The sequence below is a fragment of the Leuresthes tenuis genome, unplaced genomic scaffold (assembly GCF_036924035.1).
Source record: "Leuresthes tenuis unplaced genomic scaffold, fLeuTen1.0.hap1 SCAF_12, whole genome shotgun sequence".
NCBI classification, from domain to species: domain Eukaryota; kingdom Metazoa; phylum Chordata; class Actinopteri; order Atheriniformes; family Atherinopsidae; genus Leuresthes; species Leuresthes tenuis.
In genome coordinates, this window is record NW_027325366.1 from 26,637,907 (window position 1) to 26,658,225 (window position 20,319).

A 20,319-nucleotide genomic window follows, 5' to 3' on the forward strand; every position below is an offset into this window, starting at 1 on the left:
CATTCACTCAGTGTCAGGAAGCCTCATGTAGCACAAGCACTGGGATAGCTACAGTGATACTGATGCAACATCCCATCTATTTGCTCTAAAAAAAAGGCTGATTTGTCCTTCATTTCATACTCCAAATGAGGAGTTTATGGCAAAAGGATTTATAATACTTTAAATAAACAAAACTTTGGAGGAAATTTACAATAATCAAACCTAAATTTGACTCAATGCCTTGCAATGAGTCTGATCTTAAAAGTTAAATTAACAAGTTCATTTATTTGAAAGTTTATTAACAACACAATCTCAAGACGGTTCAAAAAATTTCACATTGGTTCATAAAAAAATAAACAGTAAAGGCAACACAAAACTCTCACCCTATTTCAGCTCCCCACTCCCAAAAAACAAAAAAACAACAACTGACATCTCACCATTTTGGAGCCTAGATTGTGAAACTTCTACCTTTTAGATCACCATTAATACATTGGGGTATTGTGTTTGTAGCTTGGCAACAACTGAGCTAATGTCACATGCAGTGTGCAGGCATATAACGTAGGTGATTTATCTTTGTAATTTGTGTAACATGGACAGAAACATACAGCTAACAGCTAAGTGGTGCAGAGAGGCTCTGTCTCTGTAACATGTCCAGGATTTCCATCTGCTGTTAACAAACACTGAAATCCCCCTCCTTCACTTTTACCACTGTCTGCAGTCTCTGTCTGCCTGTAGAATGTGAGAGAGATGTTTTGGAGTTAGGAATATGTTCCTGCAGTCATGTCTCTGTGAAGCATTTAATACTCCATTCCCAATATTATTGTTTCCTCATTTGACCTCCAAGATTATCCACTTTGTTTGCAGATAATCTCACATTGCTTATGACTATCAAAGAAATAAATGGCTTAATTTTCTGCCTCCTTGCTCTCCCTTTTGCTCCTTAAATGCTTACTTAAATGCAGCAGCAGTTGAGGTCTTATTCCAGGTATTACTTTGTTTTTAAAAAGCTGTGCAAGGAGTATTAACAGCAATCAGTCAAGCAGCACAGCATCCAAACAAGATAACAAAAAGGTTTAAAGATGTGCATTTTCAAAGAGAAAGACTCAGAAGAAATTCTCAAAAAGATACAATTAAAGACATAATATGACTTATATGTGGATATCCATTCTAGATAAGTGTTGTTTCTGAAATATGTAATATGCTCGCAATGAAAGTGCTAACACGATGCTTTGTAGGCATAATTTTTACCATCTTCACTGTCCAATATTTGGAATGTTATTGGAGGTATGTGGTCTTAAAGCAATTTAATGGCTTTTGTTTCATCTTGACCCAACAGAGCTGTTAAATGAGAAGTGAGTTGCTCAGTTAATTCATCACAGTTCATTCTTGAAGATTTGAATGATCCTACTAAACTCATGCCGATCTGCTTTAAACTTGGGCCATATGTTACTCATGACCTGAGTAAGTGTGGCATAAGTGTGATATTGAGATTGAGGGCATTCTGTGGTGGGGTCTCATTTTGGTAGTATTCGGTTCTGTTGGCTAGCATTTGAGTTCCATCAGAGCCCACAACCCCCTGTTGTCTGTAAACTGCAATAAATGTCGTAAAATTAAATGTCAGAGATGCCTTGATTAGTGAAGTCAAAGACAATGTCACTGGGTCTAAAATGCATTTTCATGGGCAAATTTCATTAAAAACAGTTAACACCCCTCTCACAGTAGCATCTTATAAAAACACTGTCTATTCACTGCTCAAAATGATTGTGATATGTGGAATACAGGCAGTTGGCTGGCAGTCATTTGTGCTCTGTGTGGTCTGTTTAAGTGTCAATTTTTACAATAAGAAGAGGGAAAATACTGTAACCTCACATGTTCCTTGCCAAGTATTTGGTCTCTCACACACTGTTTAATTAGCTGCTTATCTGTCATATGCAATAACCAAACAAGTTGACCTTAATCAATAGTCATTATTCTATACTTGGGCTTGTATTGTGTGTGTGTGTGTATATGTGTAAATGTGTGCATCCATGCGTGCACTTGCCCAATTTCTGTTGCTAAAATTACTTGGACAGACTTTTAATTACGTCTGCTCCTCAAAATTAATCAGGCTGGACGAGCCATCTCTGAGGTGAAGCTGAGTGAGCACGGGGGCAATATTCGCAATAATACAGAAGCCAAGCATTGAATCATTGTTCAGAGCCACCCTTTCTCCTGAAAGGGCCATGAGTTATAATTACCATAAAGGTCTTCAAAATACCTTTTGATGGTTGTTGAGTGCAGCCACACACAAGTTACGAAAGGAAAGAACAGGGATAGATGTAATTGGACTATTTGTAAAATCCACCGCCTTCATTGATATCATCATTTCCTAAACAAAATAATAAACATTCCTATTGTTTGTGTTTTTTAATCTTCTATGAAGGCTGCATATTATCTCTGACCCTTAATTAGCAATTAGCCTAATTACCATGTAGCAATCAAAACATATCTCTTTGTGCATGCATGTTTGTGTACACCATTGTCTTTGAACCTACTACACAATCACTTTCCATTGCTCGGGGGTGCTGTAAACGGTATACAGTCATGTTGCACTCAAAAACACTTTGTATTTTTTTTTTATCTCATGTACAGTAACACTAAGTGGACAGATCTGACTCCTACTTAACTGATCTGACCCCCCACCCCCCACCCCTCAGGTTGAGTCCTTGTATAAAGAGGAATAAACATGTAACATATCTAATGGACGGGTTTGTTTGTGTAGTTGCTTTGAGATATCTGCAGGGAAAACTGCACTGTATATCCGCAGAGATCATTTGAAATGAAGTAGGTTTGTGAATTTTCACATTTGCATGTGCTTCTAAGCTGCTCAACATGTTGATTAAAAAAAACCTTTCAGCGATATTTGGCTGAACACTTGATCTTCCCTAACAATGTCAGGAAAGGTCAGGGAAAATAACATTATAACATCATTCATCCTGATCCAAAAACAGATGCTTAAACATCTAATGTTAATGCCTCTTCAAACTTCAGGCTTTATAAATTTGACATTGCAGAAAATAATCATATTCATGATTTTCAACAAAATGTACACGGGTATGTAGAATTGCTGCTCTGTTTAAGGTATTCAGGGTTTCAGCTCTCGAAGTAAATCAATTTGCTATTTCAGTATAAAAATTAAGGTAATATCTGACCAAATCTTTGACAGTTTTACATGGTGAGTTACATAGATGCTTGCAGTATCATCCTCATTATTCTTTTACAGGCTCTCATGCATGGTCTGTACAGAATTCCTTATTAAAGTCTCTGGGTGGAAGAAAATCTAACTTTACATTTAAAAAGAAAGAAAATTATCCAAGTAGTGAAATTAAAAACTCAAAGTTGTCTTGAAGCTACTGCACCTCCCTGGTAATGTAGTGGCATCTGCAAAATGTAGTCTTTCTATTTTCTAGCCTTTGATTACAGAATAGAACAGCACATGCACGTGTGTCATGCTCTGAGTATAATATCAAGTATGGCCAGGAGGCAGAGGCTGGTGATGTAAGTGCTTACGCAACATTACTGGTCTTCAACGTTCAAGTGAGGTAAGTATGGTTGACATTTTTGTTCCACCACCTAGGCTTGAGCCAAGGCATAGGTATGTGATCACTGCAGTGTGTTGTGCTTGTTTATTATCTGTTTGTTAGCATGAATACACAAAAAACACAACATGAAATTTCAGTCACCTTATTTGAGAAGCAATGGATTGACAAGGACACAAGCCATTACAATTTGGTTTGAAGCTAGAAACAAACCTTAAATCTAACAGTCAAGACAACATGTATTTGTTTTTTGGGGGGTAATTTTCCTTCTGTTCTGAAATGAGGACAAAGCAGCATCTGCCTAGAAAATATGGAAAAAGGGCTTTAAGAAATATTCGGTGGTAATAAAATGTAGTTAAGAACAAACATGTTTTACTCTATCCTTGTGACAAAAAGTACTACTCTGAAAGTATAAAATGTCTATAACTAACAATATGAGGGCATGTTTAGAACTAAACTTAGGTCAGTGTCTGACTGTTTAATCAGCATTCTACTGTCATTAAAACTATATACAGAACCAACACCTTAGTCAAACATCGTGCCTGCTTTAAATGTCAGTTTGACCATTTCAAACAATCTAATAATTTCAATCCAATTTTTTCGACGCTTAAGTGTTGCTGTAACAGGAATTCCATCTGGCATATATCTATAACAGAGGTCTAACTTACACTGAGGTAAGTCCATAAACATATTACAGCATACAAAAATGCAAGTACAGTGCTTGTTGTCACAGGCTTGAGAACCTCAGCAAAGGCAGATGCCACAGCCAGGACACCATTGGAATAAGTACTTTTGGTTACTGTAGCTATGCATGTTCAAAAAGTCAAGATTGGATATTAAAAACACAGTTTATTCATTGTTCTTATCGATATAATGAATATCAATCCAATAAGTTGAGGAATATTTGGTCTGTCTAGTCTCAACATAAATTTTGGTTCAATGCTCCCAAAAACAGGCTGTCTTCTTTCTGGGATCTACTTTTTTATTCTGTGGCATAAGACCAGGGTTTTAAGCTAAGGACACCCGTATTGTGAGGAAACATTATCAAGACTGTCAAATAATACCATTATATTGTAGTAGAAATTAGAATAGTATAGTACAGTGCATTGCCAAAAATCACTGTCTATGAACACAGTTCACTGTGCTATCCATGAATGCAAATTTATGCTCTATCATGCAAAGAAGCTATTGTGAACATCATCCAGAGTCTTCTCTGGACCTGTGTTAATTTAAGTATGTGCTCAGTTCAAAAGCCTGCAGCTCTGATGGCATTGGAGTGTACTATTGCCTGTGTAACTGGCAACTTGCTCATCTAAAAAGGCACCATCAATGCTGAAAGGTGTATATATAGGTTTAATAGCAACATATGCTGCCATCTAGATGACACCTTTTTCATGGAAGGCATTGCACATTTCAGCAAGACAGTGCTAAACCACATACAGCATTTATTACGAAAAATTGGCTTCTAGTAGAAGAGTCTAGGTGCGGGCCTGCCTGAACTCCAAACCTTTTACCAGCTGGGAACATTTGCAACCACAACATATTACAAAGAAGACCCAGGACCATTGAGCACAACAAGACTGGGACAACATTCCTCTCCCAAAGGTCTAGCAACTGGTCTCATGAGTTCCCAGATGTTTACAGAGTGTTGTTAAGAGAAGAGATGGTGCTACACAGTGGTAATCATGGACCTGTCCCAATAGTCTCTGTATTGCTGCCATCAATGAGCACACACATGTTTGAGGAAGTGACATGTCTCTAGAGTAGACATGTCACTGCCTCAGTGTCATCTAAAAACATAAGCTTTACCCCTTTAAATGTTTATTAATAAACTATGTTCTCTGTGTTGGTGACATCATTGTGAGGAAGAATAAGTATGCCACCTTATCTGTGATGGAACAGACCTGGGAAATGCACCCCAATTTAGACTTCTCTCTTTTGCAAATACCTTCTAACTTGACACTGTACCTCTGGTCCTCAGAAACAAACTAAAGAGAGAAACACAAGAGAGCAAATTCATTTGTGAAAAGTAAATAAGACCAAACTGCTTTGCAAAGAAAAAAAAATGCATGGTCTCTAAAGTTCAATGTGTTTTAACACATAAATGTGACTCTTTGAATTCTTGCAGAATCCGTGGTTATTAGGCTAAATCTTGTTATAGTTTTGCTAAATAAAGCTGTGTTAAATTCAGACCTCCTATGGATACAATGCTTTGTAAGTTAAAAATTAGATAGTAAATGGCATCCTGCTTATTGTTTGAGTGAATAGTTCAGATTTTTTCATACTGATGAAGACTTCTGGACACATTGGGTGAACAGTGCAGATGAAAAAAAAGAAACACTCACAGCACGCTTTCACAATCATAACATTCTGCTCAGAATGTTGCAGTGCTCTCTTGTCCTTTTAGGCCTCTCTACAGTTACAAATTAATTTCTCTACTTAGCGAATATGTGGGAGAATTAGTGATGGGTGGGTTTTCTATTTTTTCTTAAGGAGAATTACTCCGTTATTGTGTTGCCGTTTGTTTCTGTACCTTCATCATGCCTTTTTCTTGATTTAGAGCCTTGTAACCAGTCGCTGACGAGAAGGCGGGAGAAGAAACGGAGAGAGGGGGCGGGGCGCGGGGCTGGTTGGTTACGGGTTTTCAGCACCGCGGACAGCTCCCGTCACTTCTATGTGGACTACAAGGAGGCGACGCTCAAACACAACTGGATCACATTAAGAACCGACTCACATCGATGCATAAATTAACCCCGAGTTGACACCTCGAACGCACGCCACCGTTTTCCTCCCTCCTTCTTCTCGATGCTTGAGTTGTTTCGTTTTGTGGCCTGACTGAGGAGTCCAACCTCCTTCAGCTGCATTGCCTCTGCGTCTGCTGGCTGTTGGTTCCTCATTTTGCTCCTCTTGCTGGCAACCACGGTGTCGTGAAAGTGTTTTTTTAGGAGAGTGGGAGAGAAAGTGGATTGACCTGCCAAAGTTTTTCTTCTTTTTTTTCTCATCTGTTCACTTCTGTCTGATATGTTTGCGTAAACGTCGTGGTTCCATCCCCTGACTATGTTGAGGTGTTGGATTTTTACCCAAGCTCGGGAGTGGATGTTACTTTAGGATGCAGGCGGAAGATGAAGTTGAGTAGTTTCCGTAGCCGTTGGTGCATGCTCTGATATGAGATAGGCGACCTGCATCTGCAACGTTGGCTGAAATTCTCAAATCAGAGTGGATCAGACGCATATTAGTTCACGAGGGCACCAGCCAGAGCTCAAGATGAGGTGCCTCTCTGACTTTTTAAATTGCACCAAAGAGAAAGAGGGGGTCTTTTTTCTGTAAACCCTGCTACTGCTACAGGAAGCGACGCTCTCTTTCTTCAGCCACCTAAACGAGTTGGAGTGGATACTGAAACAAAGAAAGCAGGCTTGTCTTTCTCCTCTCTTCCCCGAACCAAAACCTATAAACAGAACAATTGAAAAATGAAGAAGTTTCGGAAGGTGTTGGATGGCTTGACCACCTCCTCTCCAGGAGTGACTTTAGGATCCCCATCGTGCGGTAGCGCTGCCGGGACTCCCACCGCGGTGCCAACTCCCAAGGATATCGACATACAGGAAACGCTACTATCGGAAAACTTTCAGCTTTGTAAGGTGGGTAGACGGAGAGATGTATTTAGTTGTAGGCCTGCAATATTGGACAATTGATTCATATCTACAAACAATAAAAACACTCACATCCTAGACTCTTGCTTTCCCATATCCTTTCTACATTTGTTTGCAGTTTTTGTAGAGGGAACGATGTTTTCAGGTGCTCATTAAGACATCACTAATATGGAACTAGGGCCGTAAAAGTTGAATTAGTTTTGAGTTCTGCTGCTGGTGGCGTTGGAAGTTCAGCATAACGGAAAGCACCTAGTTTCCAACGCTCTTGAGAGACGAAGTAATTCATTACAAAACAGAGGAGCTCTTGTTCTTATTAGACTTTTTGTCTATTTATTTATTTTTTGGACAAATGATTACAGTTGCTCCATTGCAGCCCCTCAACATGCCCTGCTAAGCGGCTGTATGAAGCTATGCCGCTGGTGGAAACCTGCGTGCACAGCTGGTGAAGCTGACATACGTGTTAGGGTTTGCGTCCAGTTTTTGGTCCTCTCCAGTTCCCATCAGTATATGCAATACAGTTTATGTGTATACCGATACCAGCATGCTGTATAGATTGCAGTTGCTCACACACATGTGCTGCAAACAGTGTACAAAGGAAGTCAATAAAAAGCAGCATGCCCATTGCATCAGCAAGCGGGCGCGAATGGTAAAGCGATGACATAACTGGTGTCCCTCCCTTGAATTAAAAAAAAAAAAAAGGAAAAAATGCATATCAAGCCAGCGGAGAGGTCCTGCAGTGCTGTCCTAGCTGATGCGCTTTTCACTGGGAAGGAGGGAGAGAATGAGGGAGGGGTGCTGAATGGAGGGGAGGGGGTATTTATAGCTGCTACTGCCGCCCATTGCAGCCCCTTTTCTAAATGCATTTTGCTGCGTGTATTCTTTACCCTTAAAGAAACGGGGGTAAATTGTGGATGTGGCTGTGAATAATTAATTGAGCAGCAGATAGAAAGGGGGTTGTTTTGCAGAGCTATATTATTACTGGGCAAAGTAAGACTGGTCAGGGAGGGAGTGGGTTGGAGTGAGCAAGGAGGTTGATTCACAAGCTGAGGAAGATGCTGCAGCACCCTATAGCAAGCAGCAGAAATTGCTAGAAAAGAACAGTATGGATGCCTAGTCCCATGCAGGAAGCTGCTACTCCCCAGTGAGAGGCTCAGTGCATGGGTGGATTAATTGAACTTCTCATGAGAAAACAGTTAAAGCAAAAATATGTCCTCCAGTCCATGACATTTCTGCTGTGTTTTTATGAGTCTGCACAGGTGCAGGTTGAATATCGGTATTTATATCTCTCTGTGTATGTGTGTGCATGTGTGTGTGTTTCAAAGGGTATGAGAGACAACCACAGAGAAAGGTGGAGGAATAGCTGCAATACTTACATCTGTCATTGGTCTTCACACACTGACAAGGGTTGTAAGTGTGACTGGTATCATCTTTGTGACTTTACAGTATATCCATCAGATGTAATTATTCTTTAAAAATGCAGAGGCATTTCTGGCCTCTATAACAATAGAAATGATAAAACTAAACATCAAACTAAACTTTAAACTATTAAATGTATCTGGATTCTAAAGTGGGTCAATATTTTAAGGACTGAAGAATGAGTGTGCAAAAAAATAAATGAATAAAATATTAGTAAGAAAGAAAGAAAAGAGGCCAGCCTTGATTTTTGCTTCTGTCATCATCTAATGACGATTCTGATTCCACATGTCATGCCGGCAGGATGTCGTGACGATGTGCACACACAGATGTTTTAAGAATGACATAATTAGACCTTGATATGAGCACGTAACTGTTTTGTTTCCATTTAAGTTGAGCATTTATTTTTCATCACAACCCATTTTTTTGACAAAGCTAAGAAACATTAATGTTTCATTGTTTGAACCCAAATTGGACATTTAAATATGTAAACCTCATGGTCACCCATAATGCAGAATATATTTAGCCTTATCTTAAACAGATACTGTGAGGGAGATCCATTGCAGATGGCTAAATTTACCCTTTCATTCATTACCCCTAATATTTTTAGATAGGATCTTCACTTTCTGAGGGGGATACAACTGCTAGCTAGTGCAGTGTGTGTGGGAGTTTTTGGCAAACTTCTTAAAGTTAGTCATGACTTCTGTCCCCAGTGTTCGGTGTGGGAAGATGCAACAACTCAGTTATTATTATACATTATTTTTATGTATTTTTATGCACAGTATGCACAATGTGTTTTTACACAGTTATTATAAGGAAGTACAATAGGGTGATTATAAGGGATGTGCTTAAACTAGCTCTGGGTGAAATCTCACTGAGAGACCAGATGAGTTTACATTGTATTAGTGATGGAACGTGGAAACGGAGAGAAACACTGAACTGAACTGCATTGCATTGAAGAGTAACTGGATTAAATGGGCTAAATTGTATTTACAGTATAAGAATAAAAAGTCATTGTAGTTTGAAATAATACAAGAAATCAAAAATTTGTATCAACCAATGGTAAATCGTGGATGCAGCTGTCAAAGCTTAGATATAACAGAAAGAAAGATTTCCCTTTGACAACAGATGTTTTGGTTGGTAATATGGGTAAATTCCCTATGATTTCCCAAAAGCACAGGGAAGACGCAAACGTGTGAAGCAGTGTGCAATTGTAATTTTTGTAAAAGAAAAAATGAAAGCCTGAAACTTGGGTCAAAAATGGCAGGATGTCAAACATTTTGAAATTGAGGCAGAGGAATGACTTCTTGATAAAAGTGTTATTTACAGGAATGTATGCAACCCTCAAGCCTAGCGAGTGGGCTAGTACAGACAAATCTTGTTCTCTGGTTCCACATGCTGATGCTACACTATCAGGATTTGATGTAACGAGCTTGAAATATGAACCCCTTCTGCCTTGTGTGTATGTTACAAGCTGATTCTGCAAGTATTGTCACAAAGAGAAATGTTTTTCTTGACTCCCTTCAATGACAGAGAAGCGGCAGTTCCATGCACACGGTATATCGCAAACACTGCTGCTCAACAAGGGCATTGCTTCATAGCTCCAGTTCTTATCTTCACTTCTTACTCAGGTGTTCTTGTCCTTTGCAGTCTCAAAAGATCATCATGGTGAAGTGCTTCTGAAAAGAGAAGGCGCACAAAGTTTGTTTGAGCGCAAAGCTGAAATTGTTTTCACTCCTCACCAAGCAGCTGAAATTTAATTAAAATTATATTCCCTAAATACAGTGCAGCCTCCAGAGCCAATTTCATCCACCCACAAAACAGTGTCAGTAATTCATAGTAAAAAAGTATCTGAAAGTAGAAGCTTTTTGCCATAATTTGGATCGACAGGGTTTGTTTTAATGACTGCCATTTACATTTGCTGAAGTGTTCTTTCTAAAATGACTTCATTCATATTGCATGTGTCACTTCTATTTTACCCCATCACCTCTCTAAAGTGGAGTACTGCCTGTAGAATTCTAATAAATGAAAAGTGATGGTTTCCCTAGTCATTTCACCATGGAGAATATGACTGTTAACCTAGTAATTTGGATGTCTGGATGTACTTTTAATCATGGATGCGAGTGCACTGGTATGAGAAATAAAACTTGTTTTGACAGATGAGTACACACCTGAATGTGCAACGTCATCTCCAAAAACGTTGGGTAAACGTTCATGAAAAGAGAATGCAATGATTTGCAAATTGTTTAATCACAATATGGATTTGAAATAAGATGGTTTTCTTTAAAATGTATACTTATTTCAAATTTGCTTTGAGTTAAATATTTTTTTAAATGTGGGAACAGAGAATATAAATAGCTGCAGCCATGCATAGAGGTTGTGTGTAATGATTTTTCGTGGTGTTGTTAGAGGATATTGCCAATATGACTGTTATCAAAGTTTTTTTTTAAATTTAAATCACAGCCAGTGTGTTTTGTTAAGAATATAATTTAGTTATATTTTTGCTTTTGACGTTCTCTGCATGTACCCTGGACAGCTTCTTGAAAAAAAAAAAAGATCTTCATCCAGACAAGCATTTGAGAGCATTGTTTAGGAATGATCTATGACTACATTAACATACCTGAACAATCGCATAGGCTGAACATGCACGTGTTTGTGTGCACAGGAAGCAAAGTGTTGTTACCAATAGGCACGTGATCAGGGAATGAAAATCAGAGAAAACACATTGGGGCTAATACGTTCAATCAGGAAGCAAATGAGGGGGTTGTTGAGTGAAGTACGCCATTTACGACATGATTTGGGTCTGCAGGATGTGGTTGGGGTAGGTGGCAGGTGTGATAAGTGCTCGACTCACATTTACAGTCCTGTCTGTGATTGGGCTTCGGCAACTAAAGTCAGGAAAAGGAAGGGAAGGATTAAATCTAATTCAGAATCAGAAGGCACTACAGATTAGTTTTCCCTTTACCAGATTTCCTCAATCCTGTAGGGCGTCTAAACAAACTTTTACCATAAAAAGAGCTGTCAAATACTGTGATCTCTGCTAGCAGACATTAAACTGAAAGATTGGGTCTTTACTAATTATTTTTTTAGGAGTATTACCAGGAAACTAGCTCAAGACAGCTGGACATATCTGAACGCAAACTCCTGACATTATAACAGATGCAATAGTTAAATGTGATGCTACAGGAACATTTCTTTATTTTCCCCTTTGCTTCATAGAGATACCATCTTCATTCTTATGATATAAACAGAATTTGTAAGTTGAAGTTATTTTTTGACCCCAGATGTGGAGAAAATGTTAGTGGCACACTTAGGATTTGATTTTTTTTCAAATCTAGAGCTTGCTAGGACATCTTGACCCCATTCATGTCTCTAATCTGATTTAATAAATGATGAATTTCAAAAGGGGATGTGTGGGGACCCATAACACCAATTGCATTTAAAATGAGATGTTTGATAGGATGTGAGGATATGATTAGTTTAACAAAAGTGTTTTGGTTCTTCTGTGCTGTATTCTACAGCCTGCTGTTCAGGTGAGAAATGCTCATTCTTAGTGTACTACAGTCCATAAGCATTGACATTTTATGCTGCATGCAGAACGATTGAAAGGAAAAGTTCTTCACCATTGTCTGTGATCCTCAGAGGATGATGCTCCTTAACTTTGGTGATCCCCAGACATTTTATATATCCTACAACACAATCTACGCATTGGACTGGCACCTGATTTTAAGAACGTAGTCAAAATTACAGGATTTATTTTAAATGATTCTCTTCTATTTAAAGTTAACCTTTTTTTATCACCACAGTTGGGTTGATGAGTAAAATTTGACTTCAATAGCAATCCAGTCTCACCAGAGGTTGTGGTATACAGACATTTGTCAACATGCCCAAAACGTAGTTGCTTCACAATCCATGGCTGTAAATTGTGAGATTATAATGTATCCCTAGGGAGTTATTTACGTGATATGCCTGGATTTGCGACTCATGCATATAAAGATGTGAAGGCCATTATAATACCCCATGTTTTGCAGCTTGTAGACATTACCATGTACAGTGATTAATGCATACGATGTACTTTTAATGCGTAACCCTAACCATTAATGGGTCAAACTCTGGTCCGCAAAGGTCCATAATTAGCGCCCTCCCCCAAAATTTCCAACCACCCTAGTTCTAAGCATTTGTGGGTAAGTAAACACTAATAATAATAATGAAAAATAATTAAACCAAAATGTACCTGAGCACATCTGAATCTGTCAACTCCATTATTAATAAACCATTCAGAAAATAGTGTAATGAATCGGTGGGTGTTTTGCAGAGGAGGGCATTATTGTTCAGCTTGTGTTTATTGCGCTCATGTTCCAAGTTCAGAGGTTGTGAGCTTGAGCTTCCCCTTTCCTATGTCTCCTTCCTCCGACAGCACGCTACATTGTCATGTAAGGATGACATCAACTCACCCCCTCCCCAGCGACCCCACAAGCTCTCGATGGGTGTGATGACTCAGTGGGTTGGCTTCCAGCTAGTCTCACATTACCATGTGTCGGCTGCCTGTCAGAAGCCACAGTGCGGGATCAATTAAGGAGGAGTTGATGTCAGGCTGAGATGAGAGTATGGGGGGAAAAAGCAATATGTGGGAGGGATGTTCTGTAAACCATATGCAAGTAAAGCATAAGATCTGTATTGTGTTCTGTTCAACAGAAATGATAGGAAAAACCTTTGAAACACATAACACAAGCAGTTTGCATTTGCATAACACTTGTGATAAATATCTGTGTCAACCTGTATGAAGACATGAACTACTGTGCCAATCTCTGCATGTTGTTTGTGTGACAGCATGATAGCAAATACGACATAGCTGTCACATGCTCTTGTGTGGGCTTTCAAATGCTTTGTCCCTTCAGTGATAGCAGACTCCCTACCTCACCTCATGCTGTGTAAACATAATCAAGAAAGCTTTCTAAACAGACCTTCGGTTCACTTAAGTTTTACATAATTGCGCCCCCACTTGGAATGACCCAATGCAATTTCCTACTGGAAAAACAAATACACAAAACAAAGAGAATCCAACTAAGCTTTCTTGTGCAAGATTTTGCCACTGAATGTGTGAACAGTGCAGATGGCTGCAAAAATCCATCTATGGTAGAAGTCCCACCCTTTGCTGAAAGGCCCATCCTCAATGAATCTTTTGCTTATTTTTCTAAGTCACAATTGTTTTGTTTCTATGGCTACATTAATAGTCACGTATGCGGGAAACAGGGATGATAGGACTCAAATTCACAGTTAAATTAAATTAAATTCACAGTGACCTAGAATCTTATATCCGTTTTGACAGCTGATGAAAGACTTGCTGCATTCAGTGCTTGACAATAGGACAGCTGTCTTGAAAAAATAAGAAACTATTAAAAAACAATTTTCCACCATACGCTGCCATCCCCTCAAAATTTAAGTCCATCTATTATGGGTTTGCTTGTAGAGAAACATCAGTAGTCCATTTTTGTCACACATTTCTTGCTCCTTCGGTGCACTGTGTTGTGCTACAGGTACAGATGCAATATTCTAGTGCAGGACAGTCGAGTTGAGATTAAAGTATGAAAAAGAAATCACAGCAAAGCTTTACCCCAACATGAAGTTCCTTTTTTATCTTTTAGTGTGCATTGGATTGCTCTGCTCCTAAAGCAGCGCTTTGAAACAATGAGCAGTAACTGGTGAACAAGTTGGCAATAGCAACCACCTCCTGTAGGCTACTGTCAAAACACTATCAGGTGTTGTCAAATGTTGAAGCAGTCAGAATCAACCAGATCTTACTATATGATGTGCATGCATGTAATATGTTTTAAATCTGCGTGCAATCAGCTGCACGGTATTTAAAATGCATCTCAGTTTGTGACCAAATCCAATCTTCTTACCAACTTTTTACTATACTTTATCTGCATTTTGGCCACTAAATCCTCAACATTTTTAATAAAGCAGGTGAAGAGAGTTCTTCATGAGCACTGTTTGGATTTGTCTCACTGACTGACCGTCACCTATGAGTACTGGGAGATGACAAGGGGCGAAAAGATGGGGTTATGATAGACGCTGCTACAGAAACCATGTATGCTTCTTTAGACTGGCCAAATGCTTACATGAAGTAAACCTAAATAGACAACGCTACTAGAGCAACAAGCCCAAGAAATTAACTTCAACCCCCAAATGGTTTTACTCCCAAGCAATTTGTGACAAAACAAGCTTAAAGTGACTCAAAATATGCAAACCTGGCAACACTTCTAATTCATTCAAGCACTTCCTCTTTGATTGTCACCCTCTGAACAGTATCCTTCTTCTACATGTGTGTTATGGTGATAATATGGCTGTCTTCCTACGTCCTTCCAAAGGACTTTTGTTTTTCTAAGGCACAAATCCTTTGTTTCCATGGCTACATCAATACTCAAGTATGAGGAAAAGGGAGATAGTGGAAGTCATCTTAAACCCACTATGACCAAGAATCATATGTCAGTATTGACAGCTCATGGAAGGCTTGCTGGACTCAGTAGTCCATTTTTGTCACACATTTCTTGTGCCAATAGATCCATCCATCCATCCATTACTCACTATTACTTGAAGTGACAAACCTCACTTAAGGTTATTTGATATTTCTTTGCATGGTCTGTATGTGGAATGTGGAAGCCAGAGCTGTTTCAGTTAACATGCAATGTAGCCACCATGCTAAACTACTAACTGCATGAGCATAAAGTTACATAACTGCAGTGCAAAGGGTTTAACAATTCATAAATGTACAAAGCCAGCTCCTCAGACAGTTTACCAATTTATATCGTCAGGGAGATGCTGAAAACTAACTGTGTACAAAGGGGGGTTATTTTCAGTTAACCAGGAAGTGGCATGGTGAAATACTAGTGTCCCATACCAAGATCCACAATTTGATGTCATTAATGATGCACTGACAGCTATGTTTCTGTGCCTGTAAGGTTAAAGAACGTACACAGTACAACCACACATGACTGCTTTCTGACCCCACTGGACGCATGAAAGCATGACACAAAGCTGCTCCCCACACATTGCTTTGCAACGCATAAAATAAATTATATATTTGTTGCTGTCAAGCCCACGCTCTCATGTGAAGTGATAAGTGCTTAACATGAAGGGGTCAAAAGCAAAAGAATGATGTTAAATACTGTCAGACAAGAAGCAACTGTATGCTACATGTAGCAGAGCAGAATTTCCTTGTGAGTAAGTGAGCGAATAACAATTTAACAATGTAATGCCCAGCAAAAAAGAGGTTTAAAAAGTGTTTAGATAACAAAAAGCAATTCCACATATTGAAATACAAGAAGAATAAATAGGATAATAGAGAAATCGATTTGGTTATTGGTGCATATTCCCGTTGGCACAGGCATGTTATCTGGGCTGTCCATCATGTTTATCTGCAAAAAGAGAGTATCCTAATAAGAATCTCTTCAAAATGAACACTGCAACCCCTCAGATAAAAATGTCAAAACTGAAGTAGAAGATCGGATGAGTGGTTGATGAGACAGGCCAAGAAAAACAGACAGACAAGGAGATATTTCTTTTTTTTATATAATACAATAAAGCCCAAATAAATTGTATTGGTGTAATCCAAGTAAGTGTGGTTTTCATATTGAAAGTTAATTTCAGATGCTTTCTTACAGCTGTATGTTTAGCAGATTTTTGGTTGCTTGAGGATAACACAAGGCTACATTTTCTTTACTCAGGAAGATACAGAAAAAAAACCAACAACACAGCACTGTGATATTTTCTATTAGCCTACATGTTTTGCCAGTTACACATTTAGAGTAGGCAGGTTCACGAATATTGTCAATCGGTCTTCTTATCTTTATCTCATCCTGTCTACATTAGCAATACCTTGCTTTTTACTTTGTTCTTAGCAAGTAGTTGACTTGAGAAAGAAATGGGCTAATAATGCTCTGCTGGTACCTTGTTTCATGTTTTACATTAACATGGGAAATTCTGATTTGCTATGTTTCAATGAATGCACCACCCACCATCATCAGTAACATAAACTTCGGTTAAAAGAAGTCAGCTGCAGCTCTTAACTGCTAGAATTTTAATCAAAACACAAATTAATTTAGCAACATTGAAGCAAATGCAGTCTATATGTGACGGTGGATGACAGATTTTTTTCAACAGGTTAAAAAGCTACGAGCCCGCCTACGTGTTTCAGCCTTACTATTTCTGGTGCTTTGTTTTTACAACCTGCACCAATGCAACAGATGACCCGCATCTGTAGACAAGGGGAAATGTAGTAGACAAGATCACTGCCAATACAGTATTTGTCTGTTGTTAAGGTGAGTGTGCTTGGTTTGCTGTTTGTCCATGTATAAGCTGTCAGGCTTGATATTGTTTGTTCTCACAAAGATAACCTGATAACCTCCAAAGTTTGAATTTATTGCAGTTTGTATGCAATTATGTATTGTAGCTCAGAGCTGTTGGACAAATTGTAATAAAGACAAATTTCATTGAAGAAAAAGAGGGTGATATGGAGTCGTTCACTCCAAGACATAAAACAAATTGCAAGGAAAATAGAAAATATGAAAAAGAAAAAAAATAGATTCTCTTTTTCAAATTTTGACCAAATCATGTCAGGGATATTTCATAAAGTTTGTCAACATTTTTCAAAAGGGAATTTTTTAAATATATGATGCATGATTTCTTAAACTTAAACACGGTGGACGGCCACTTGCTCTGTGGTGATACAGTGTTGGGGTGTCCTGATGATCTTGTGACGCCTGCCTCCTATATCCTCTTCAAAGATATCTTGCTGTAAGGAGATGCTCCAGCTGTGAACATGCTTATGTCTTTTCTGAGCAGGTTGTTCTAGCTTTTACTACAGTGAGTAAGGTCATGTGGTTTCATGCCAATCATTGTCCCAGACTCACAAGGACGTAAAGAGAATTTCCAACAGAAAACAAGAATGAGAGCATGATTGGTCCATAGTAACACTTTCTCCAATGACAACAAGCATATAGGCAATTTGTTTATACCCTTAAACAAAACCCATAACCACCTACTCATTTAATCCAATTCAGGGTTGCCATTAGCTGAAAGGCAAAGACCTGCTGGATGGGTCGCCAGTACAACTCGATGAGGATTTTTGTATCAAAGAGGACATCATCAAGTTTTTCATTTAACAAGCAACAAAGTGCTCATAATTAGAACATAGGGGGTGCAGCTGGTTAAGTTTATATACAATGCCTTCAGCCATTCATCTTTGTGTGAAATGAGTGTGAGCTACAGCTCTAATATAAACGAGCTCACTACAATCAGCAGAGATGGAATCCTATCCAGGTTCATTCATTGGTTTTCAGACCTCTCACACCTCCACATTTGTAGGCTGCTCTGTGTGTGCATAGTTGTGCATTCATGAACCACACAGCACTGAAGAGGTACTGATTAGATCAGCCTCAGTCTCAGTGATGAATAAAAGTTCCTTCATCATTTCACTTTCAGGATGATGCGAGATCCTACTCTGAAAGTCTTTATTCATGGCAAAAGACAGAGTGAAACTGAGGATAATGTTTAATATCAAGCTTGCCTACTTCCGCGTACCGCAAATTTGAAGTAGGGGTTTAACGCTCAGTCTGGAGACCAGACAATAATTTCCACAGTAATTTAAATCCCCCATCGATTAAATAGTTTAGATGTTTTTCTTTGTATCTCATGGTGGAGTTATTTTAGCTGGGTGTTTTTATTCACATCCACTGACTCTAATTGCAGTAGAACTGATAAAGATAATCAGTTTATATCTTTCTCATGTTGCTGAAGTGCTTTTTCTTTGAGTCAGAAAGTCTGAAAGTCTTTAGAACCAAATATATAGTTTAGGACAGACTTTAGAGTCAGCCTGTTGTAACCTGCTGCAGGTTCAAAGAGAGCAGTTGTTGATATAGCTAGTTATAGTATTATAAATAAGGAGTGTAATCAAAAGGATGCAACAGTCTGATTCAGGCTGTTAAAGAGAAGTACATTCATAAGCATTTTACACAAACTGATGATTGTTTTTCAATTCAAAGACAAAACAATAAAATGTATTCTTGACCAGAAAAAAGCAAGTTGTGTTCCTTATATTAAACTAAAGGAATCAGGTTGGGTTTATAGTTACTGTATTTTTCAGCTCTTATTTCCCACACTCGTACATCCTTGATCTTCTGTTCCACTCCTCCTCCCAGACGTCTTCTCTCCTATCCACGTTTTGTTATGCATCCTCTTTATTTTGGGTAGCTCCCAGCAAGATCAAAAGAATTTTTGAGCAACCTCAAAATATCTCCCTTCAAACGCTGGTGGGGAAAGCAATGTGTATCTATCTATTTGATGGGTTCTCTGACTCTGTAAAGTCAAGTCAATAGCAATGGCTGGTTGTGATATAAATAGGCAGATCTGCTTCTGTCTGCACTGCTGTCTCTCATCCTCACATGTCGCTTGAGGGGACAGGTGCTAAAACACCTGGGTGATGCAGACGAACATTATGTATGCACAAAGGCAGCACGTAGTACATACAAAGGCAAACTGTGTATAATGAGTTCATACAGTAAAGCAAGAATGTATTGTATGCTTTGATTAACACACTTTCAGTTCCACATTTAGCTTCTCATTTCTAATGTCTCTATAACTGTCTTTTTTTTAATAGTTTCAGCACAATATTTACCCACTACTCGTAACTGCTATCATTTAAATCCAACAGCTTTTAAGTGGTGTCTGTCTTTTATAACTGGAATGTCCTCAAACTCGTGCCAATGTTTCCAGTTGCTCGTCAGGTGTGCGAATGAAGGACTCTTCCCTGCTCTGACATCACTTATTTGATTGTAAAGAAAACAACGCTGGATGTTTCAACTGACAGCGGGCTGTTATAATTCAAGGTCGATTTGCCCTCACAGATTTGCATACAGTATTGTCATGGCAACACTAAAGCACTCCCATCTGATTTTGAAATACCAGTCTTGTGTGTTGCCTTCAAATGGAGGTATTATTCGAAAACATAAAATATTTCAGTATTAAATTCTTGGCTACTGTTTTCAGTTACACTTTATAGTATTTTTTTTTTATATACTTTACCTAAACTGGATTAATGTAATATTTCTTTCATTCTAACTGTCAAAACTGTGTAAAGTTTCGACAATATCAGTTACAGACTCCTTACGAGAGTGGAAATTGTTGTCTGGTCGGAAAAGAAGCTATTACAGAGTGACACATCACAAACAATCTAGTTTTTAATTAAAAAATTCTTCCAATTTATATTTCTTTGTTAGTTAGTTTAGAGCTGTGCATCACTGGTGTCAAAAAATCTCAGTTTTGAATCAATTCAATAATCAATTTTGAATGGTATAGGTTAATATCTGCACCAGCGATCTAATCCACATGACACAACTTTTCGTTATTACACTTTATTTTAAACAAGTTTAAAATGTTGCCTTTATCAACAATGATAGCATTAAGCACTGATAACATTTGCAGAAATATAGGAAGATGGAAAAAATAATATTAAAACCTAAACAAATCATTGTTTTTTGGTTTAGACCTTTAGTTTTCATTGTAAATGTTTGACTTTGCCCTGAAGTTTTTTCAATATTTTAGAGACATGCTGATGTGACGCAGACATCATATCAGGCATATCATATCAAGGTTATCAAAGTATAAGGTGTAGTCATAAAAAAGTATCATGTACTGCAGTAAAT

General features: G+C 38.4%; 1 protein-coding gene across 15 annotated transcripts in view; it reads left to right on the plus strand.

Moving 5' to 3' along the window:
• Positions 1–6,186: 6,186 nt before the first annotated feature.
• The window catches only part of stxbp5l (syntaxin binding protein 5L), a 123,079-nt gene continuing 108,946 nt past the window's right edge, over positions 6,187–20,319 (plus strand). For all 15 annotated transcript variants that reach the window (XM_072397310.1, XM_072397309.1, XM_072397311.1 and 12 more), the window contains exon 1: positions 6,187–7,192. In XM_072397310.1, the coding sequence (XP_072253411.1) occupies positions 7,025–7,192 (168 nt within the window). In that variant the 5' untranslated portion in view covers positions 6,187–7,024. The remainder of the gene's footprint in view (positions 7,193–20,319) is intronic.